The sequence below is a fragment of the Bombina bombina genome, chromosome 6 (genome assembly GCF_027579735.1).
Source record: "Bombina bombina isolate aBomBom1 chromosome 6, aBomBom1.pri, whole genome shotgun sequence".
Taxonomy (NCBI): Eukaryota; Metazoa; Chordata; class Amphibia; order Anura; family Bombinatoridae; genus Bombina; species Bombina bombina.
In genome coordinates, this window is record NC_069504.1 from 10,933,730 (window position 1) to 10,957,221 (window position 23,492).

General features: G+C 44.6%; 1 protein-coding gene across 1 annotated transcript in view; it reads left to right on the forward strand.

Annotated features, from left to right (window-relative positions):
* Positions 1 to 23,492, forward strand: part of LOC128662513 (ankyrin-3) — a 436,289-nt gene that overhangs the window by 308,132 nt on the left and 104,665 nt on the right. Inside the window, exons 7-8 of the mRNA XM_053716291.1 lie at positions 16,680 to 16,799; positions 18,255 to 18,335. Of these exons, the coding sequence (XP_053572266.1) occupies positions 16,680 to 16,799; positions 18,255 to 18,335 (201 nt within the window). The remainder of the gene's footprint in view (positions 1 to 16,679; positions 16,800 to 18,254; positions 18,336 to 23,492) is intronic.

The window sequence follows — 23,492 nt, forward strand, 5'->3', positions numbered from 1 at the left end:
AGAGAGGGTTAACTGCATCTGTCACTGTAAGGTAAAGAGGGTTAACTGCATCTGGCACTGTAAGGTATAGAGGCTTAATTGCACCTGACACTGTAAGGTAGAGAGGGTTAATTGCAACTGGCACTGTAAGGTAGAGGGTTAATTGTATCTGGCACTGTAAGGTAGATTGTTAATTGCACCTAGCACTGTAAGGTAGAGAGGGTTAATTGCATCTGGCACTGTAAGGTAGAGAGGGTTAATTGCACCTGACACTGTAAGGTAGAGAGGGTTAATTGCAACTGGCACTGTGAGGTAGAGGGTTAATTGCATCTGGCACTGTAAGGTAGAGAGGGTTAATTGCATCTGGCACTGTAAGATAGAGAGGGTTAATTGCATCTGGCACTGTAAGGTAGAGAGGGTTAATTGCAACTGGCACTGTAAGGTAGAGAGGGTTAATTGCACTGGTTACTGTAAGGTAGAGAGGGTTAATTGCACCTGGCACTGTAAGATAGAGAGGGTTAATTGCACCTGACACATTAAGGTAGAGAGGGTTAATTGCACCTGGCACTGTAAGGTAGAGAGGGTTAATTGCATCTTGCACTGTAAGGTAAAGAGGGTTAACTGCATCTGGCACTGTAAGGTAGAGAGGGTTAATTGCATCTTGCACTCTAAGGTAAAGAGGGTTAACTGCATCTGGCACTGTAAGGTAGAGGGTTAATTGCATCTGGCACTCTAAAGTAGAGGGTTAATTGCATCTTGCACTGTAAGGTAGAGAGGGTTAACTGCATTTGACACTGTAAGGTAGAAAAGATTAATTGCATCTTGCACTGTTACGTGGAGAGGGTTAATTGCATCTGGCACTGTTACGTGGAGAGGGTTTATTGCATCTGGTACTGCAAGGTAGAGGGTTAATTGCATCTGGCACTGTTACGTGGAGAGGGTTATTTGCATCTGGTACTGTAAGTTAGAGAGGGTTAATTGCACCTGTCACTGTAAGGTAGAGAGGTTTAATGGCACCTGGCACTGTAAGGTGGAGAGAGTTAATTGCACCTGGCACTGTAAGGTAGAGAGAGTTAATTGCACCTGGCACTGTAAGGTGGAGAGGATTAATTGCATCTGGCACTGTAAGGAAGATTGTTAATTGCACCTGGCACTGTAAGGTAGAGAGGGTTAATTGCATCTTGCACTGTAAGGTAGAGAGGGTTAATTGCACCTGGCACTGTAAGGTAGAGAGGGTTAATTGCATCTGGCACTGTAAGGTGGAGAGAGTTAATTGCATTTGGCACTGTAAGGTAGAGAGAGTTTGTGACAGACCCTTCTGTCAGTACTGAAAGAGTTAACTTTGCTCAGCTTTAAGAAGCTATTTTCTAAAGACACAGGGTTAATTGCATCGGGCACTGTTATGTGGAGAGGGTTAATTGCATCTGGTACTGCAAGGTAGAGGGTTAATTGCATCTGGCACTGTTACGTGGAGAGAGTTAATTGCATCTGGTACTGTAAGGTGGAGAGAGTTAATTGCACCTGGCACTGTAAGGTAGAGAGAGTTAATTGCACCTGGCACTGTAAGGTGGAGAGGATTAATTGCATCTGGCACTGTAAGGTAGATTGTTAATTGCACCTGGCACTGTAAGGTAGAGAGGGTTAATTGCATCTGGCACTGTAAGGTAGATTGTTAATTGCATCTGGCACTGTAAGGTAGAGAGGGTTAATTGCCTCTGGCACTGTAAGGTAGAGAGGTTTAATTGCACCTGACACTGTACGGTAGAGAGGGTTAATTGCATCTGGCACTGTAAGGTAGAGGGTTAATTGCATCTGGCACTGTAAGGTAGAGAGGGTTAATTGCATCTGGCACTGTAAGGTAGAGAGTCTTAATTGCATCTTTCACTGTAAGGTAGAGAGGGTTAATGGCACCTTGCACTGTAAGGTAGAGAGGGTTAATTGATCCTGGCACTAGGGTATAGAGATTTTAATTGCATCTTGCACTGTAAGGTAGAGAGGGTTAATTGCACCTGGCACTGTAAGGTAGAGAGGGTTAATTGCATCTGGCACTGTAAGGTGGAGAGAGTTAATTGCATTTGGCACTGTAAGGTAGAGAGAGTTTGTGACAGACCCTTCTGTCAGTACTGAAAGAGTTAACTTTGTTCAGCTTTAAGAAGCTATTTTCTAAAGACAGGTTTGCTGGCATCAGCTATAATTAAGTTTAAGTGATAAACATTCCCATTGTTCAATCACATCTAGAGAGCAGACGCCAGTGATAAGAAAGGATCAAGTGTGTCTTGTGTTTAACTTGTTATCTGCTTAAGTAATGTAATTCTATTGTGGCCTGTCAAAGGGCGTTGTCCCTCTATCTAATGCACAATATTCTTTCAACCCCCCATCTGGGGTCAGACCTGCATAAATACTGGGCATATGGCCCTTAATAAAGTTTACTTTGTTTTTTACCTTCATTGTGGAGCCTGGTTTCATGTTTGAGGGGGGAACTGATTGGGGTTGTGAATTGCTGATTCCCTATTCAGGACATTGTTCATCTGGTATTAACCCTTGGTATCCTGTTGGTACCGTAACAATTGGTGGCAAGCGACGGAATAAATCTTATCGCCCAGAAGAGCAACTACACAAGCCAGTAACCTCAGGAAGAGGGGGATTATTACAATACTGACTAAGATGGAAGGAGTACCATGGACCGAAGGAACCAATGGGCCCAGCATATCAGACAGAACCCCAGAAGAAGCAAGCTTTGATCGGGCGGTTAAAATAAGACTGGCACATTATGGCCCCAACCCATCTGCGGAAATTATCGACCGGGTCATAGCAGCTGTGGAGGCCAACCTACTTCGCCAAAGCGGCGCTGCAGCAGCCCAAGTCACAGCAACCCCTGTGGAAAAGGGAAAAGTAAATTGTGCAGCTTTTAAAAAACTTCCTGGAAACAGAAGGAGAGATTGATGGGTACCTTGCGGATTTTGAGAGGCAACGTGCACTACACAAGGTACCCGCAGAGGACTGGGTCACGATATTATCCGGAAAATTATCCGGCCGGGCCAGTGAGGCTTTTCGGGCCATTCCAGATGAGGAAGTCAGGGATTATAATACTGTAAAAGAGGCTCTCCTCTCCAGGTATGCGGTTACACCAGAGCCGGTTCAGAGACACTGTTAAATTGGCTGGTGATTCCTACGTTGAGTGGGCATGTAAGGTGCACCGCACAGCAGCTCACTGGATGGCGGGGTGCCAAGCCGTATCTGGGGAAGAGGTGCTGCAGCTATTCCTGTTGGAACATTGCTTTGACAAGTTATCAGCAGGAGTTAGAGAGTGGGTTCGGGACCGTAAACCCTCCACCCTGCATGAAGCTGCTCGCCTGGCAGATGAGTATACGGATGCCCGCAAACTGGACACTGCTACCACTAAGCCCCCTGCTAGAGTGGGGTACAGACCCCCAGTCACCCCAGCAGCTGCCAGTTACCCACCCCCGGCGCACCGCTATACCACACGGCCTCCGGCCATGAACTACCCTCAGAGAACCTGGTTCAATTTGCGGGGCTACTCACAACCTATTCGGTGCTTTGGATGTAAGCAACTAGGGCACAAAAGACCAGAGTGTCCCCTAAACGCAGCGAACCAAGCACAGTCCTGGAGAAGACCCGCCGGCGGAATCCCACGTAATCCTCAGCCTGCGGCCCGCTACGTAGAGGCGCAAGAATGCTGGGGCATCCTACATGAGGCAGACCTTGTGCAAGCTGCCCACCGGAATAACCGGCAACTGGTTAAAGTGAATGGGAAGGAGGTCAGTGGTCTACGGGATACTGGTGCTACCATGACCTTGCTTCAAAAGAACTTGGTGTCTGAGAAACAGCACACTGTAGACACTGTGGCTGTGAGGGTAGCAGGGGGCGCTGTGTTCCGCCTACCTGTTGCCAGGGTACATTTGGATTGGGGAGTGGGCGCTAGACCTGTGAATGTGGGGGTCATGAAGGACTTACCAGCTGATGTTCTCCTTGGAAATAACTTGGCCCCCCTTGTTTCTGCCTATTCTCCCATGGGTCCCACTGATGTTAACCCTATGACTACCCGTGCCCAGATCCGTGCAGCAGAGACTGACCCACCTGCTGCTAAGCCCCAGGACGCTGAGCTCAGTAAATCTCTATCCGCTATTGATACGTGGAAGTCCCGTTACAATGCGCTGATGAAGGAGAAGAGTCAAGTAGAGGATGAAATGGTCACGTTAAATAATCATGTAACAGTGCTAGCGGGAGAGAAGAGGAGTGCAGAGGAAAAAGCACGTTTAGAACAGGAATCTCTGCTAGACAAGCTGCACCGACAGACTGCAGAAAACACCAGCTTGAGAGTGGAACATGAAACCTTAAAGACAAACTTAGCGACACTGGAGGAGAAGCTGACGCTGGCTCATAGTGAGGTGCAGCAACTCAAGGGCAACCTACGTCAGTATGAAGGGATTGTGGATACCTATAAAGAGCAGGTACAAAAAACTCGTAAAGAAGCTGATGAGATTTTGAAGGACTGTTTAGCCCTAGTCTGGGCACTGAAGAGGTTGAACCCTTATTTTTACGGGCAGGAATTCTCTCTCATAACGGGAATACAGATGGATTGTCCCGGCAAACTGACATGCCTACCACCTCCTAGCCCGGTTATCCCCCGGTTGACCCGCCAAAGGGTCAAGCCGGGTCTGCCGGAGTGTTTCACAAGGGTGGAGCTATGTAACAGACCCTTCTGTCAGTACTGAAAGAGTTAACTTTGTTCAACTTTAAGAAGCTATTTTCTAAAGACAGGTGTGCTGGCATCAGCTATAATTAAGTCTAGTGATAAACATTCCCATTGTTCAATCACATCTAGAGAGCAGACGCCCAAGTGATAAGAAAGGATCAAGTGTGTCTTGTGTTTAACTTGTTATCTGCTTAAGTAATGTAATTCTATTGTGGCCTGTCAAAGGGCGTTGTCCCTCTATCTAATGTACAATATTCTTTCAACCCCCCATCTGGGGTCAGACCTGCATAAATACTGGGCATATGGCCCTTAATAAAGTTCACTTTGTTTTTTACCTTCAATGTGGAGCCTGGTCTCATGTTTGAGGGGGGAACTGATTGGGGTTGTGAATTGCTGATTCCCTATTCAGGACATTGTTCATCTGGTATTAACCCTTGGTATCCTGTTGGTACCGTAACAGAGTTAATTGCATCTGGCACTGTAAGGTAGAGAGGGTTAATTGCACCTGGCATTGTAAGGTGGAGAGAGTTAATTGCACCTGGCACTGTAAGGTAGAGAGGGTTAATTGCACCTTGCACTGTAAGGTAGAGATGGTTAATTGCATCTGGCACTGTAAGGTAGAGGGTTAATTGCATCTGGGACTGTAAGGTAGAGAGGGTTAATTGCATCTGCCACTGTAAGGTAGATTGTTAATTGCACCTGGCACTGTAAGGTAGAGAGACTTAATTGCACCTGACACTGTAAGGTAGAGAGGGTTAATTGCAACTGGCACTGTAAGGTAGAGGGTTAATTGTATCTGGCACTGTAAGGTAGATTGTTAATTGCACCTGGCACTGTAAGGTAGAGAGGGTTAATTGCATCTGGCACTGTAAGGTAGAGAGGGTTAATTGCAACTGGCACTGTGAGGTAGAGGGTTAATTGCACCTGACACTGTAAGGTAGAGAGGGTTAATTGCAACTGGCACTGTAAGGTAGAGGGTTAATTGTATCTGGCACTGTAAGGTAGATTGTTAATTGCACCTGGCACTGTAAGGTAGAGAGGGTTAATTGCATCTGGCACTGTAAGGTAGAGAGGGTTAATTGCAACTAGCACTGTGAGGTAGAGGGTTAATTGCACCTGACACTGTAAGGTAGTGTGGGTTAATTGCAACTGGCACTGTAAGGTAGAGGGTTAATTGCATCTGGCACTGTAAGGTAGAGAGGGTTAATTGCATCTGGCACTGTAAGGTAGAGAGGCTTAATGGCACCTTGCACTGTAAGGTAGAGAGGGTTAATTGATCCTGGCACTAGGGTATAGAGATTTTAATTGCATCTTGCACTGTAAGGTAGAGAGGTTTAATTGCATCTGGCACTGTAAGGTAGAGAGGGTTAATTGCATCTGGCACTGTAAGGTAGAGAGGCTTAATGGCACCTTGCACTGTAAGGTAGAGAGGGTTAATTGATCCTGGCACTAGGGTATAGAGATTTTAATTGCATCTTGCACTGTAAGGTAGAGAGGGTTAATTGCATCTGGCACTGTAAGGTAGAGAGGGTTAATTGCATCTGGCACTGTAAGGTGGAGAGAGTTAATTGCATTTGGCACTGTAAGGTAGAGAGAGTTTGTGACAGACCCTTCTGTCAGTACTGAAAGAGTTAACTTTGTTCAGCTTTAAGAAGCTATTTTCTAAAGACAGGTTTGCTGGCATCAGCTATAATTAAGTTTAAGTGATAAACATTCCCATTGTTCAATCACATCTAGAGAGCAGACGCCAGTGATAAGAAAGGATCAAGTGTGTCTTGTGTTTAACTTGTTATCTGCTTAAGTAATGTAATTCTATTGTGGCCTGTCAAAGGTCGTTGTCCCTCTATCTAATGCACAATATTCTTTCAACCCCCCATCTGGGGTCAGACCTGCATAAATACTGGGCATATGGCCCTTAATAAAGTTTACTTTGTTTTTTACCTTCAATGTGGAGCCTGGTCTCATGTTTGAGGGGGGAACTGATTGGGGTTGTGAATTGCTGATTCCCTATTCAGGACATTGTTCATCTGGTATTAACCCTTGGTATCCTGTTTGTACCGTAACAGAGTTAATTGCATCTGGCACTGTAAGGTAGAGAGGGTTAATTGCACCTGGCATTGTAAGGTGGAGAGAGTTAATTGCACCTGGCACTGTAAGGTAGAGAGGGTTAATTGCACCTTGCACTGTAAGGTAGAGATGGTTAATTGCACCTTGCACTGTAAGGTAGAGATGGTTAATTGCATCTGGGACTGTAAGGTAGAGAGGGTTAATTGCATCTGCCACTGTAAGGTAGATTGTTAATTGCACCTGGCACTGTAAGGTAGAGAGACTTAATTGCACCTGACACTGTAAGGTAGAGAGGGTTAATTGCAACTGGCACTGTAAGGTAGAGAGGGTTAATTGCATCTGGCACTGTAAGGTAGAGAGGCTTAATGGCACCTTGCTCTGTAAGGTAGACAGGGTTAATTGATCCTGGCACTAGGGTATAGAGATTTTAATTGCATCTTGCACTGTAAGGTAGAGAGGGTTAATTGCATCTGGCACTGTAAGGTAGAGAGGGTTAATTGCATCTGGCACTGTAAGGTAGAGAGGCTTAATGGCACCTTGCTCTGTAAGGTAGAGAGGGTTAATTGATCCTGGCACTAGGGTATAGAGATTTTAATTGCATCTTGCACTGTAAGGTAGAGAGGGTTAATTGCATCTGGCACTGTAAGGTAGAGAGGGTTAATTGCATCTGGCACTGTAAGGTGGAGAGAGTTAATTGCATTTGGCACTGTAAGGTAGAGAGAGTTTGTGACAGACCCTTCTGTCAGTACTGAAAGAGTTAACTTTGTTCAGCTTTAAGAAGCTATTTTCTAAAGACAGGTTTGCTGGCATCAGCTATAATTAAGTTTAAGTGATAAACATTCCCATTGTTCAATCACATCTAGAGAGCAGACGCCAGTGATAAGAAAGGATCAAGTGTGTCTTGTGTTTAACTTGTTATCTGCTTAAGTAATGTAATTCTATTGTGGCCTGTCAAAGGTCGTTGTCCCTCTATCTAATGCACAATATTCTTTCAACCCCCCATCTGGGGTCAGACCTGCATAAATACTGGGCATATGGCCCTTAATAAAGTTCACTTTGTTTTTTACCTTCAATGTGGAGCCTGGTCTCATGTTTGAGGGGGGAACTGATTGGGGTTGTGAATTGCTGATTCCCTATTCAGGACATTGTTCATCTGGTATTAACCCTTGGTATCCTGTTGGTACCGTAACAATTGGTGGCAAGCGACGGAATAAATCTTATCGCCCAGAAGAGCAACTACACAAGCCAGTAACCTCAGGAAGAGGGGGATTATTACAATACTGACTAAAATGGAAGGAGTACCATGGACCAAAGGAACCAATGGGCCCAGCATATCAGACAGAACCCCCGAAGAAGCAAGCTTTGATCGGGCGGTTAAAATAAAATTATGGCCCCAACCCATCTGCGGAAATTATCGACCGGGTCATAGCAGCTGTGGAGGCCAACCTACTTCGCCAAAGCGGCGTTGCAGCAGCCCAAGTCACAGCATCCCCAGTGGAAAAGGGAAAAGTAAATTTTGCAGCTTTTAAAAACTTCCTGGAAACAGAAGGAGAGATTGATTGGTACCTTGCGGATTTTGAGAGGCAATGTGCACTACACAAGGTACCCGCAGAGGACTGGGTCACGATATTATCCGGAAAATTATCCGGCCGGGCCAGTGAGGCTTTTCGGGCCATTCCAGATGAGGAAGTCGGGGATTATAATACTGTAAAAGAGGCTCTGCTCTCCAGGTATGCGGTTACACCGGATGCGGTTCAGAGACGCTGTTAAATTGGCTGGTGATTCCTACGTTGAGTGGGCATGTAAGGTGCACCGCACAGCAGCTCACTGGATGGCGGGGTGCCAAGCCGTATCTGGGGAAGAGGTGCTGCAGCTATTCCTGTTGGAACATTGCTTTGACAAGTTATCAGCAGGAGTTAGAGAGTGGGTTCGGGACCGTAAACCCTCCACCCTGCATGAAGCTGCTTGCCTGGCAGATGAGTATACGGATGCCCGCAAACTGGACACTGCTACCACTAAGCCCCCTGCTAGAGTGGGGTACAGACCCCCAGTCACCCCAGCAGCTGCCAGTTACCCACCCCCGGCGCACCGCTATACCACACGGCCTCCGGCCACGAACTACCCTCAGAGAGCCCGTTTCAATTTGCGGGGCTACTCGCAACCTATTCGGTGCTTTGGATGTAAGCAACTAGGGCACAAAAGACCAGAGTGTCCCCTAAACGCAGCAAACCAAGCACAGTCCTGGAGAAGACCCGCCGGCGGAATCCCACGTAATCCTCAGCCTGCGGCCTGCTACGTAGAGGCGCAAGAATGCTGGAGCATCCTACATGAGGCAGACCTTGTGCAAGCTTCCCACCGGAATAACCGGCAACTGGTTAAAGTGAATGGGAAGGAGGTCAGTGGTCTACGGGATACTGGTGCTACCATGACCTTGCTTCAAAAAAACTTGGTGTCTGAGAAACAGCACACTGTAGACACTGTGGCTGTGAGGGTAGCAGGGGGCGCTGTGTTCCACCTACCTGTTGCCAGGGTACATTTGGATTGGGGAGTGGGCGCTAGACCTGTGAATGTGGGGGTCATGAAGGACTTACCAGCTGATGTTCTCCTTGGAAATAACTTGGCCCCCCTTGTTTCTGCCTATGCTCCCATGGGTCCCACTGATGTTAACCCTATGACTACCCGTGCCCAGATCTGTGCAGCAGAGACTGACCCACCTGCTGCTAAGCCCCAGGACGCTGAGCTCAGTAAATCTCTATCCGCTATTGTTACGTGGAAGTCCAGTTACAATGCTCTGATGAAGGAGAAGAGTCAAGTAGAGGATGAAATGGTCACGTTAAATAATCATGTAACAGTGCTAGCGGGAGAGAAGAGAAGTGCAGAGGAAAAAGCACGTTTAGAACAGGAATCTCTGCTAGACAAGCTGCACCGACAGACTGCAGAAAACACCAGCTTGAGAGTGGAACATGAAACCTTAAAGACAAACTTAGCGACACTGGAGGAGAAGCTGACGCTGGCTCATAGTGAGGTGCAGCAACTCAAGGTAGAGAGGGTTAATTGCATCTGGCACTGTAAGGTAGAGAAGCTTAATTGCACCTGACACTGTAAGGTAGAGAGGGTTAATTGCAACTGGCACTGTAAGGTAGAGGGTTAATTGAATCTGGCACTGTAAGGTAGATTGTTAATTGCACCTGGCGCTGTAAGGTAGAGAGGGTTAATTGCACCTGACACTGTAAGGTAGAGAGGGTTAATTGCAACTGGCACTGTAAGGTAGAGGGTTAATTGTATCTGGCACTGTAAGGTAGATTGTTAACTGCACCTGGCACTGTAAGGTAGAGAGGGTTAATTGCACCTGACACTGTAAGGTAGAGAGGGTTAATTGCAACTAGCACTGTGAGGTAGAGGGTTAATTGCACCTGACACTGTAAGGTAGAGTGGGTTAATTGCAACTGGCACTGTAAGGTAGAGGGTTAATTGCATCTGGCACTGTAAAGTAGAGAGGGTTAATTGATCCGGGCACTAGGGTATAGAGGTTTTAATTGCATCTTGCACTGTAAGGTAGAGAGGGTTAATTGCACCTGGCCTGTAAGGTAGAGGGTTGATTGCATCTTGTTCTGTATGGTAGAGAGGGTTAATTGCACCTTGCACTATAAGGTAGTGAGGGTTAATTGCACCTGGCACTGTAAGGTAGAGAGGGTTAATTGCATCTGGCACTGTAAGGTGGAGAGAGTTAATTGCATTTGGCACTGTAAGGTAGAGAGAGTTAATTGCATCTGGCACTATGAGGTAGATAGGTTTAAGTGCACCTGGCACTGTAAGGTAGAGGGTTAATTGCACCTGGCACTGTAAGGTAGAGAGGGTTAATTGCACCTGGCACTGTAAGGTAGAGAGAGTTAATTGCACCTGGCACTGTAAAGTAGAGAGGGTTAATTGCACCTGGCCTGTAAGGAAGAGGGTTTATTGCATCTAGCACTGTATTTTAGAGAGGGATAATTGCACCTAGCAGTGTAAAGTAGTGAGGGTTAATTGCAACTCACTCTGTAAGGTAGAGAGGGTTAATTGCAACTGGCACTGTCTGTAAGGTAGAGGGTTAATTGCATCTGGCACTGTAAGGTAGAGGGTTAATTGCATCTTGCACTGTAAAGTAGAGAGGGTTAACTGCATTTGGCACTGTGAGGTAGAGGGTTAATTGTATCTGGCACTGTAAGGTAGAGGGTTAATTGAATCTGGCACTGTAAGGTAGATTGTTAATTGCACCTGGCACTATAAGGTAGAGAGGGTTAATTGCACCTGGCACTGTAAGGTAGAGAGGGTTAATTGATCCTGGCACTAGGGTATAGAGGTTTTAATTGCATCTTGCACTGTAAGGTAGAGAGGGTTAATTGCACCTGGCCTGTAAGGTAGAAGGTTAATTGCATCTTGCACTGTATGGTAGAGAGGGTTAATTGCACCAGGCACTGTAAGATAGAGAGGGTTAATTGCACCTGGCACTGTAAGGTGGATTGAGTTAATTGCATTTGGCACTGTAAGGTAGAGAGAGTTATTTGCATCTGGCACTGTAAGGTAGAGAGGTTTAATTGCACCTGGCACTGTAAGGTAGAGAGGGTTAATTGCACCTGGCACTGTAAGGTAGAGAGAGTTAATTGCACCTGGCACTGTAAGGTAGAGAGGGTTAATTGCATCTGGCACTGTAAGGTAGAGAGGGTTAATTGCACCTGGCACTGTAAGGTAGAGAGGGATAATTGCACCTGGCACTGTAAGGAAGAGGGTTTATTGCATCTTGCACTGTATGGTAGAGAGGGTTAAATGCACCTAGCACTGTAAAGTATTGAGGGTTAATTGCAACTCACTCTGTAAGGTAGTGAGGGTTAATTGCATCTTGCACTGTAAGGTAGAGGGTTAATTGCATCTGGCACTGTAAGGTAGAGAGGGTTAATTGCATCTGGCACTGTAAGGTAGATTTTTAATTGCACCTGGCACTGTAATGTAGAGAGGGTTAATTGCATCCGGCACTGTAAGGTAGAGAGTGTTAATTGCACCTGACACTGTAAGGTAGAGAGGGTTAATGGCACCTGGCACTGTAAGGTAGAGAGGGTTAATTGATCCTGGCACTAGGCTATAGAGGTTTTAATGGCATCTTGCAGTGTAAGGTAGAGAGGGTTAATTGCATCTGGGACTGTAAGGTAGAGAGGGTTAATTGATCCTGGCACTAGGTTATAGAGGTTTTAATTGCATCTTGCACTGTATGGTAGAGAGCGTTAATTGCACCTGGCACTGTAAGGTAGTGAGGGTTAATTGCACCTGGCACTCTAAGGTAGAGAGGGTTAATTGCATCTGGCACTGTAAGGTAGAGACGGTTAATTGCATCTGTCACTTTAAGGTAGAGGGTTATCTGGCACTGTAAGGTAGAGGGTTAATTGCATCTCGCACTGTAAGGTAGAGAGGGTTAATTGCATCTCGCACTGTAAGGTAGAGGGTGAACTGCATTTGGCACTATAAGGTAGAGAGTGAATTGCATTTGGCACTGTAAGGTAGAGGGTGAATTGCATTTGGCACTGTAAGGTATAGAGTGAATTGCATTTGGCACTATAAGGTAGAGAGGGTTAATTGCATCTTGCACTGTAAGGTAGAGGGTGAATTGCATTTGGCACTGTAAGGTAGAGAGTAAATTGTATTTGGCACTGTAAGGTAGAGAGTAAATTGCATTTGGCACTGTAAGGTAGAGAGGGTTAATTGCATCTCGCACTGTAAGGTAGAGGGTGAATTGCATTTGGCACTGTAAGGTAGAGGGTGAATTGCATTTGGCACTGTAAGGTAGAAAGGGTTAATTGCATCTCGCACTGTAAGGTAGAGGGTGAATTGCATTTGGCACTGTAAGGTAGAGAGTGAATTGCATTTGGCACTGTAAGGTAGAGTGTGAATTGCATTTAGCACTGTAAGGTAGAGTGTGAATTGCATTTGGCACTGTAAGGTTGAGGGTGAATTGCATTTGGCACTGTAAGGTAGAGGGTGAATTGCATTTGGCACTGTAAGGTAGAGAGGGTTAATTGCATTTGGCACTGTAAGGTAGAGTGTGAATTGCATTTGGCACTGTAAGGTAGAGGTTGAATTGCATTTGGCACTGTAAGGTAGATTGTTAATTGCAGACTGCTTTTCTTTCGTTTTGAGATTGTTAATTGTACCTGGCGCTGTAAGGTGGAGAGGGTTAATTGCATTTGGCACTGTAAGGTAGAGAGTGAATTGCATTTGGCACTGTAAGGTAGAGGGTGAATTGCATTTGGCACTGTAAGGTGGAGAGCGTTAAATGCATCTGGTACTGTAAGGTAGATTGTTAATTGCAGACTGCTTCTCTTTCGTTTTGAGATTATTTGCACTTGGCGCTGTAAGGTGGAGAGGGTTAATTGCATTTGGCACTGTAAGGTAGAGAGGGTTAATGGCACCTGGCACTAGGGTATAGAGGTTTTAATTGCATCTTGCACTGTAAGGTAGAGGGTTAATTGCATCTGGCACTGTAAGGTAGATTGTTAATTGCACCTGGCACTGTAAGGTAGAGAGGGTTAATTGATCCTGGCACTAGGGTATAGAGGTTTTAATTGCATCTTGCACTGTAAGGTAGAGAGGGTTAATTGCACCTGGCCTGTAAGGTAGAAGGTTAATTGCATCTTGCACTGTATGGTAGAGAGGGTTAATTGCACCAGGCACTGTAAGGTAGAGAGGGTTAATTGCACCTGGCACTGTAAGGTGGATTGAGTTAATTGCATTTGGCACTGTAAGGTAGAGAGAGTTATTTGCATCTGGCACTGTAAGGTAGAGAGGTTTAATTGCACCTGGCACTGTAAGGTAGAGAGGGTTAATTGCACCTGGCACTGTAAGGTAGAGAGAGTTAATTGCACCTGGCACTGTAAGGTAGAGAGGGTTAATTGCATCTGGCACTGTAAGGTAGAGAGGGTTAATTGCACCTGGCACTGTAAGGTAGAGAGGGATAATTGCACCTGGCACTGTAAGGAAGAGGGTTTATTGCATCTTGCACTGTATGGTAGAGAGGGTTAAATGCACCTAGCACTGTAAAGTATTGAGGGTTAATTGCAACTCACTCTGTAAGGTAGTGAGGGTTAATTGCATCTTGCACTGTAAGGTAGAGGGTTAATTGCATCTGGCACTGTAAGGTAGATTTTTAATTGCACCTGGAACTGTAATGTAGAGAGGGTTAATTGCATCCGGCACTGTAAGGTAGAGAGTGTTAATTGCACCTGACACTGTAAGGTAGAGAGGGTTAATGGCACCTGGCACTGTAAGGTAGAGAGGGTTAATTGATCCTGGCACTAGGCTATAGAGGTTTTAATGGCATCTTGCACTGTAAGGTAGAGAGGGTTAATTGCACCTGGGACTGTAAGGTAGAGAGGGTTAATTGATCCTGGCACTAGGTTATAGATGTTTTAATTGCATCTTGCACTGTATGGTAGAGAGTGTGAATTGCATTTGGCACTGTAAGGTAGAGGATGAATTGCATTTGGCACTGTAAGGTAGATTGTTAATTGCAGACTGCTTTTCTTTCGTTTTGAGATTGTTAATTGTACCTGGCGCTGTAAGGTGGAGAGGGTTAATTGCATTTGGCACTGTAAGGTAGAGAGTGAATTGCATTTGGCACTGTAAGGTAGAGGGTGAATTGCATTTGGCACTGTAAGGTGGAGAGCGTTAATTGCATCTGGTACTGTAAGGTAGATTGTTAATTGCAGACTGCTTCTCTTTCGTTTTGAGATTAATTGCACTTGGCGCTGTAAGGTGGAGAGGGTTAATTGCATTTGGCACTGTAAGGTAGAGAGGGTTAATGGCACCTGGCACTAGGGTATAGAGGTTTTAATTGCATCTTGCACTGTAAGGTAGAGGGTTAATTGCATCTCTCACTGTATGGTAGAGAGGGTTAATTGCAACTGATCCTGGCACTAGGATATAGAGGTTTTAATTGCATCTTGCACTGTAAAGTAGAGGGTTAATTGCATCTTGCACTGTATGGTAGAGATGTTTAATTGCACCTGGCACTGTAAGGTAGTGGGGGTTAATTGCACCTGGATCTGTAAGGTAGAGAGGGTTAATTGCACCTGACACTGTAAGGTAGAGAGGATTAATGGCACCTGGCACTAGGGTATAGAGGTTTTAATTGCATCTTGCACTGTAAGGTAGAGGGTTAATTGCATCTGGCACTGTATGGTAGAGAGGGTTAATTGCAATTGATCCTGGCACTAGGGTATAGAGGTTTTAATTGCATCTTGCACTGTAAGGTAGAGGGTTAATTGCATCTTGCACTGTATGGTACAGAGGGTTAATTGCACCTGGCACTGTAAGGTAGTGAGGGTTAATTGCACTTGGCACTGTAAAGTAGAGAGGGTTAATTGCTTCTGGCGCTGTAAGGTAGAGACGGTTATTTGCATCTGGCACTGTAAGGTAGAGGGTTAATTGCATTTAGCACTGTAAGGTAGAGGGTTATCTGGCACTGTAAGGTAGAGGGTTAATTGCATCTCACACTGTAAGGTAGAGAGGGTTAATTGCATCTCGCACTGTAAGGTAGAGGGGGAATTGCATTTGGCACTGTAAGGTAGAGGGTGAATTGCATTTGGCACTGTAAGGTAGAGAGTGAATTGCATTTGGCACTGTAAGGTAGAGAGTGAATTGCATTTGGCACTGTAAGGTAGAGGGTGAATTGCATTTGGCACTGTAAGGTAGAGAGTGAATTGCATTTGGCACTGTAAGGTAGAGAGTGAATTGCATTTGGCACTGTAAGGTAGAGGGTGAATTGAATTTGGCACTGTACGGTAGAGAGTGAATTGCATTTGGCACTGTAAGGTAGAGAGTGAATTGCATTTGGCACTGTAAGGTAGAGGGTGAATTGAATTTGGCACTGTAATGTAGAGAGTGAATTGCATTTGGCACTGTAAGGTAGAGAGTGAATTGCATTTGGCACTGTAAGGTAGAGAGTGAATTGCATTTGGCACTGTAAGGTAGAGGGTGAATTGAATTTGGCACTGTAATGTAGAGAGTGAATTGCATTTGGCACTGTAAGGTAGAGAGTGAATTGCATTTGGCACTGTAAGGTAGAGAGTGAATTGCATTTGGCACTGTAAGGTGGAGAGGGTTAATTGCATCTGGTACTGTAAGGTAGATTGTTAATTGCAGACTGCTTCTCTTTCTGTTTTGAGATTAATTGCACCTGGCGCTGTAAGGTGGAGAGCGTTAATTGCACCTATCGCTGTAAGGTGGAGAGGGTTAATTGCATCTGGCACTGTAATGTAGAGAGAGTTAATTGTATCTGGCACTGTAAGGTAGAGAGGGAATCATGAAATAATTGTTTCTGGGTTTTTTTACAGTGAAAATTGTGCTCTTGGTGATTCAAGTTCAGAAAAGTAAAACAAAAATAGAATTGGTTTAACCTGGCACTGTAGGGTATAGAGGTTTTAATTGCATCTTGCACTGTAAGGTAGATAGGGTTAATTGCACCTGGCCTGCAAGGTAGAGGGTTTATTGCATCTTGCACTGTATGGTAGAGAGGGTTAATTGCACCTGGCCTGCAAGGTAGAGGGTTTATTGCATCTTGCACTGTAAGGTAGTGAGGGTTAATTGCACCTGGCACTGTAAGGTAGTGAGAGTTAATTACACCTGGCACTGTAAGGTAGTGGGGGTTAATTGCACCTGGCTCTGTAAGGTAGTGAGTGTTAATTGCTCCTGGCCCAGTAAGGTAGTGAGGGTTAATTGCAACTGGTACTGTAAGTTAGAGAGGGTTAGTTGCACCTGGCACTGTAAGGTAGAGAGGGTTAATTGCTTCTGACCCTTTAAGGTATAGAGGTGGTTAAACTGCACCTGACTTAAAGGAAATATTAATTGGTTTCTCATTTGCTCTTTTAAATTTTCTGGATTTTGCCCCCAGATTGGTGAAAACTTTTTCTTTGCTGCCATGAGGAGAGTGGCAAAAGGTGGATCCCGAAGCTCAGATTTGCTGATGTCTCTGGCCATGCTGCACGGCGGTAACTTGTTGCATCGGAACGCGGTGAGTAAAACCGTACAATGCAGAACACAGGTTAGAGCTGGCAGAACCCCTGGGACTGGTTATGTTTGTCTTCTTGAGACTTGGTGTGTTCGGAGGAAGAGGTCTCCCAGTGACATGGTATAGTTGGGGGTTACTGTCTCCCAGTGACTTGGGATGTTTGGAGAGGAGCTGTCTCCCAGTGACTTGGTGTGTTTGTGGGAAGCTGTCTCCCAGTGACTTGGGATGTTTGGAGAGGAGCTGTCTCCCAGTGACTTGGTGTGTTTGTGGGAAGCTGTCTCCCAGTGACTTGGGATGTTTGGAGAGGAGCTGTCTCCCAGTGACTTGGTGTGTTTGTGGGAAGCTGTCTCCCTGTGACTTGGTGTGTTTGGGGAGGAGCTATCTCCCTGTGACTTGGTGTGTTTGTGGGAAGCTGTCTTCCCAGTAACTTGGTGTATTTGGGCGGAGCTGTCTCCCAGTGACTTGGTGTGTTTGTGGGAAGCTGTCTTCCAGTAACTTGGTGTGTTTGGGCAGAGTTGTCTCCCAGTGACTTGGTGTGTTTGTGGGGAGCTGTCTCCCAGTGACTTGGTGTGTTTGTGGGAAGCTGTCTCCCAGTGACTTGGTGTGTTTGTGGGGAGCTGTCTCCCAGTGACTTGGGATGTTTGGAGAGGAGCTGTCTCCCAGTGACTTGGTTGGTTTGTGGGAAGCTGTCTCCCTGTGACTTGGGATGTTTGGAGAGGAGCTGTCTCCCAGTGACTTGGTGTGTTTGTGGGAAGCTGTCTCCCAGTGACTTGGTGTGTTTGTGGGAAGCTGTCTCCCAGTGACTTGGTGTGTTTGGGGGGAGCTGTCTCCCAGGGACTTGTGTGCTTGGGGTGAGCTGTCTGCAGTGACTAAGTCTGTTTGAGGGGTTGCTGTCTCCCACTGACTTGTTTTTGGGAGGCCTCCAGTGGCTTGGTGTGTTTAGGTGGGAGCTCTCTCCCAGTGGTTGGCGTGTTTGATGGAGTTTTCTTCCAGTGGTTGGCGTGTTTGGGGGAGCTGTCTCCCAGGGACTTGGTGTCTTTGGGGGGGAGCGGTCTCCCAGTGACTTGGCGTGTTTGGGGTTATCCCAGTGTCTTGGTGTGTTTGAAGGAGCTCTCCCAGTGACTTGGTGTGTTTGAGGGGTTGCTGTCTCCCAGTGACTTGTTGTTTTGGGGGGTCCTCCAGTTGCTTGGCGTGTTTGGTGGAACTGTTTCCCAGTGACTTAGCGTGTTTGTGGTTTTCCCAGTGTCTTGGTGTGTTTGAAGGAGCTGTTTCCCAGTGACTTGGTGTGTTTGAGGGGTTGCTGTCTCCCAGTGACTTGTTGTTTTGGGGGTCATCCAGTTGCTTGGCATGTTTGGTGGAACTATCTCCCAGTGACTTGACGTGTTTGGGGTTTTCCCAGTGGCTTGGTGTGTTTGGAGGGCTGTCTCCCAGTGACATCATTATGTATATATTTTTCAGGACGGTCTCACTATTCTGGACGTGCTGAGGCGGGAAGGAGCTCCACTTAAAGTCATCAGGGATATTCAGAAAAAGACCCAGGTGGGTGGGAGGGCGGAGTGGATGGGAAGTGCATTTTTGCGTTGCTGTCTATAGGTATGTGTTCTTGTTGCAGACATAATACAAGCCTCACTGACACTCAGAGCATCTGCATTATTTAAAATGCTGGTGCACTGAGAATATCTAGCTATGCACGTGCAGAGGAAAATGTTAACAATAAAATAGTGACAACTTTTACTAGAAGCATTTTTGCCAATACATTTATACTGCAAATATGTTTCTTTTTAAAGCTGTAATTCATCTGTTTGCATTTACATTTTGACCGGAAAGTCCCTGTGTCTCTTTACATGTTGCTGTTATTTCTATCTTTCTTTCATGCAGGTGGTGAGAGTCCATAATCCATTATTCTTGGAAAATTACTCTTCCCTTCCACTAGGAGATAGCAAAGATTCCCAAACCCTAAGTGCTCTATAAACCCTTCCCATCTCACTGGTAAACCTATCTTTGCCTCCGCTGGAGGAAGGTGAATAATGATGTGTATGTTCTTCTTCAGTGAGAGAGGTCCTCCGACGTCCTCAGAGTTGAAGCCCATTTCCCCTCAGAGTGCAGTGTTTGTTGGAGGGAGAGTGCAGTGTTTGTTGGAGGGAGAGTGCAGTGTTTGTTGGAGGGAGAGTGCAGTGTTTGTTGGAGGGAGAGTGCAGTGTTTGTTGGAGAGAGAGTGGAGGGAGAGTGCAGTGTTTGTTGGAGGGAGAGTGCAGTGTTTTTGGAGGGAGAGTGGAGGGAGAGTGCAGTGTTTCTTTCATGTAATTAGCAAGAGTCCATGAGCTAATGACGTATGGGATATACATTCCTACCAGGAGGGGCAAAGTTTCCCAAACCTTAAAATGCCTATAAATACACCCCTCACCACACCCACAATTCAGTTTTACAAACTTTGCCTCCGATGGAGGTGGTGAAGTAAGTTTGTGCTAGATTCTACGTTGATATGCGCTCCGCAGCAGGTTGGAGCCCGGTTTTCCTCTCAGCGTGCAGTGAATGTCAGAGGGATGTGAGGAGAGTATTGCCTATTTGAATGCAGTGATCTCCTTCTACGGGGTCTATTTCATAGGTTCTCTGTTATCGGTCGTAGAGATTCATCTCTTACCTCCCTTTTCAGATCGACGATATACTCTTATATATATACCATTACCTCTGCTGATTTTCGTTTCAGTACTGGTTTGGCTTTCTACAAACATGTAGATGAGTGTCCTGGGGTAAGTAAATCTTATTTTCTGTTACACTCTAAGCTATGGTTGGGCACTTTGTTTATAAAGTTCTAAATATATGTATTCAAACATTTATTTGCCTTGACTCAGGATGTTCAACATTCCTTATTTTCAGACATATTTGGGATAATGCATTTGAATCAATCATTTTTTCTTACCTTAAAAAATTTGACTCTTTTTTTCCTGTGGGCTGTTAGGCTCGCGGGGGCTGAAAATGCTTCATTTTATTGCGTCATTCTTGGCGCGGACTTTTTTGGCGCAAAAATTATTTTTCGTTTCCGGCGTCATACGTGTCGCCGGAAGTTGCGTCATTTTTTTACGTTATTTTGCGCCAAAAATGTCGGCGTTCCGGATGTGGCGTCATTTTTGGCGCCAAAAGCATTTAGGCGCCAAATAATGTGGGCGTCTTATTTGGCGCTAAAAAATAAGGGCGTCGCTTTTGTCTCCACATTATTTAAGTCTTATTTTTTCATTGCTTCTGGTTGCTAGAAGCTTGTTCTTTGGCATTTTTTTCCCATTCCTGAAACTGTCATTTAAGGAATTTGATCAATTTTGCTTTATATGTTGTTTTTTCTCTTACATATTGCAAGATGTCTCACGTTGCATCTGAGTCAGAAGATACTACAGGAAAATCGCTGTCTAGTGCTGGAGCTACCAAGCTAAGTGTATCTGCTATAATTTTTGGTATCTGTTTCTCCAGCTGTTGTTTGTATTGCATGTCATGACAAACTTATTAATGCAGATAAAATTTCCTTTAGTACTGTTACATTACCTGTTGCTGTTCCGTCAACATCTAATTTTCAGAGTGTTCCTGATAAACATAAGAGATTTTATTTTTTAAATCCATTAAGAAGGCTATGTCTGTTATTTCTCCTTCTAGTTTACATAAAAGTCTTTTAAAACTTCTCTTTTTTCAGATGAATTTTTAAATGAACATCATCATTCTGATACTGATAATGGTTCTTCTGGTTCAGAGGTTTCTGTCTCAGAGGTTGATGCTGATAAATCTTTGTATTTGTTCAAGATGGAATTTATTCGTTCTTTATTTAAAGAAGTATTAATTGCATTAGAAATAGAGGATTCTGGTCCTCTTGATACTAAATCTAAACGTTTAAATAAGGTTTTTAAATCTCCTGTAGTTATTCCAGAAGTGTTTAATCTCCCTGATGCTATTTCTGAAGTAATTTCCAGGGAATGGAATAATTTGGGTAATTCTTTTACTCCTTCTAAACGTTTAAGCAATTATATCCTGTGCCATCTGACAGATTTGAGTTTTTTTGGGACAAAATCCCTAAGGTTATGGGGCTGTCTCTACTCCTGCTAAATGTGCTACTATTCCTACGGCAGATAGTAATTCATTTAAGGATCCTTTAGATAGGAAAATTGAATCCTTTCTAAGAAAAGCTTACTTATGTTCAGGTAATCTTCTTAGACCTGCTATATTTTTAGCGGATGTTGCTGCAGCTTCAACTTTTTGGTTAGAAGCTTTAGCGCAACAAGTAACAGATCATAATTTTATAGCATTATTATTATTCTATAACATGCTAATAATTTTATTGGTGATACCATCTTTTGATATCATTAGAGTTGATGTCAGGTATATGTCTCTAGCTATTTTAGCTAGAAAAGCTTTATGGATTAAACTTGGAATGCTGATATGTCTTCTAAGTCAACTTTGCTTTCCTTTTCTTTCCAGGGTAATAAATTATTATTTCAACTGTTTCTGGAAGGAAGGGAACTTTTTTACCAAAGGATAAAAAATCTAAGGTAAATTTAGGTCTAATATTCATTTTCGTTCCTTTCCTCACAATAAGGAACAAAAGCCTGATCCTTCATCCTCAGGAGCGGTATCAGTTTGGAAACTATTTCCAGTTTGGAATATATCCAAGCCTTATAGAAAACCTATAGCCAGCTCCTAAGTACCCATGAAGGTGCGGACCTTATTCCAGCTCAGCTGGTATGGGGCAGATTACGTTTTCTTCAAAGAAATTTTGATCAATTCCGTTCTCAATTTCTGGTTTCAGAACATTGTTTCAGAAAGGTACAGCATTGGCTTCAGTTAAGGCCTCCTGCTAAGAGATTTTTTTATTTCCCGTGTCCCAGTTAACACAGCAAAGGCTCAGCATTTCTGAAATGTGTTTCAGATCTAGAGTTGGCTGGAGTAATTATGCCAGTTCCAGTTCTGGAACAGGGGCTGGGGTTTTATTTTTTCTCTTCATTGTACCAAAGAAGGTCAATTCCTTCAGACCAGTTCCGGATCTATCAATATTGAATCGTTATGTAAGGATACCAACATTCAGTTTCTGTAGGACTGTCCTGCCTTTTGTTTAGCAAGGGCATTATATGTCTACAATAGATTTACAGGATGTGTATCTGCATATTCCGATTCATCCAGATCACTTTTAGTGTCTGAGATTCTCTTTTTAGTCAAGCATTACCAGTTTTGTGGCTCTACCGTTTGGCCTAGCCTCAGTTCCAAGAATTTTTTTCAAAGGTTCTCGGTGCCCTTCTTTCTGTAATCAGAGAACAGGGTTTTGGTATTTCCTTATTGGACGATATCTGGGTACTTGCTCAGTCTTCTCATTTTCGAAGAATCTCATACGAATCGACTTGTGTTGTTTCTTCAAGTTCATGGTTGGAGGATCAATTTACGAATCAGTTCATTGATTCCTCAGACAAGGGTAACCTTTTTAGGTTTCTAGAATAGATTCAGTGTCTATGACTCTGTCCTTGTCAGACAAGAGAAGTTTAACATTGATTTCAGCTTGTCAAAACCTTCAGTCACAATCATTCCCTTTGGTAGCCTTATGCATGGAAATTTTAGGTCTTAGGACTGCCGCATCAGATGCGATCTCCTTTGCTCGTTTTCACATGTGACCTCTTCAGCTCTGTATGCTGAACCAATGGTGCAGGGATTACTCAAAGATATCTCACTTAATATCTTTAAACCGATTATATGACACTCTCTGACATAGTGGACAGATCACCATCGTTTAGTTCAGGGGGCTTCTTTGTTCTTCCGACCTGGACTATAATCTCAACAGATGCAAGTCTTACAGGTTGGGGAGCTGTGTGGGGGTATCTGATGGCACAAGGGGTTTGGGAATCTCAGGAGGTGAGATTTCCGATCAATATTTTGGAACTCCGTGCAATTTCAGAGCTCTTCAGTCTTGGCCTCTTCTGAAGAGAGAGTTGTTCATTTGTTTTCAGATAGACAATGTCACAACTGTGGCATACATCAATCATCAAGGAGGGACTCACAGTCCTCTGGCTATGAAAGAAGTATCTCGAATTTTGGTTTGGGGCGGAATCCAGCTCCTGTCTAATCTCTGCGGTTCATATCCCAGGTATGGACAATTGGAAAGCGGATTATCTCAGTCGCCAAACGTTGCACCTGGGCGAATGGTCTTCACCCAGAGGTATTTCCTCAGATTGTTCAAATGTGGGAACTCCCAGAAATAGATCTGATGGCTTCTCATCTAAACAAGAAACTTCCCTGGTATCTGTCCGGATCCAGGGATCCTCGGGCGGAGGCAGTGGATGCATTATCTCTTCCTTACAAGTGTCATCCTGCCTATATCTTTCCGCCTCTAGTTCTTCTTCCAAGGGTATTCTCCAATATTCTAAAGGAATGCTCGTTTGTCCTGCTGGTAGCTCCAGCATGGCCTCACAGGTTTTGGTATGCGGATCTTGTCCGGATGGCCTCTTGCCAGCTGTGTGCTCTTCCGTTAAGACCAGTCTTTCTGTCTCAAGGTTCTTTTTTCCATCAGGATCTCAAAACCTTAATTTTAAGGTGTGGAGTTTGAACGCTTGATTCTTGGTCAAAGAGGTTTCTCTGACTCTGTGATTGATACTATGTGACAGGCTCGTAAATCTGTATCTAGAGAGATATATTATAGAGTCTGGAAGACTTATATTTCTTCAGGATGGTTTA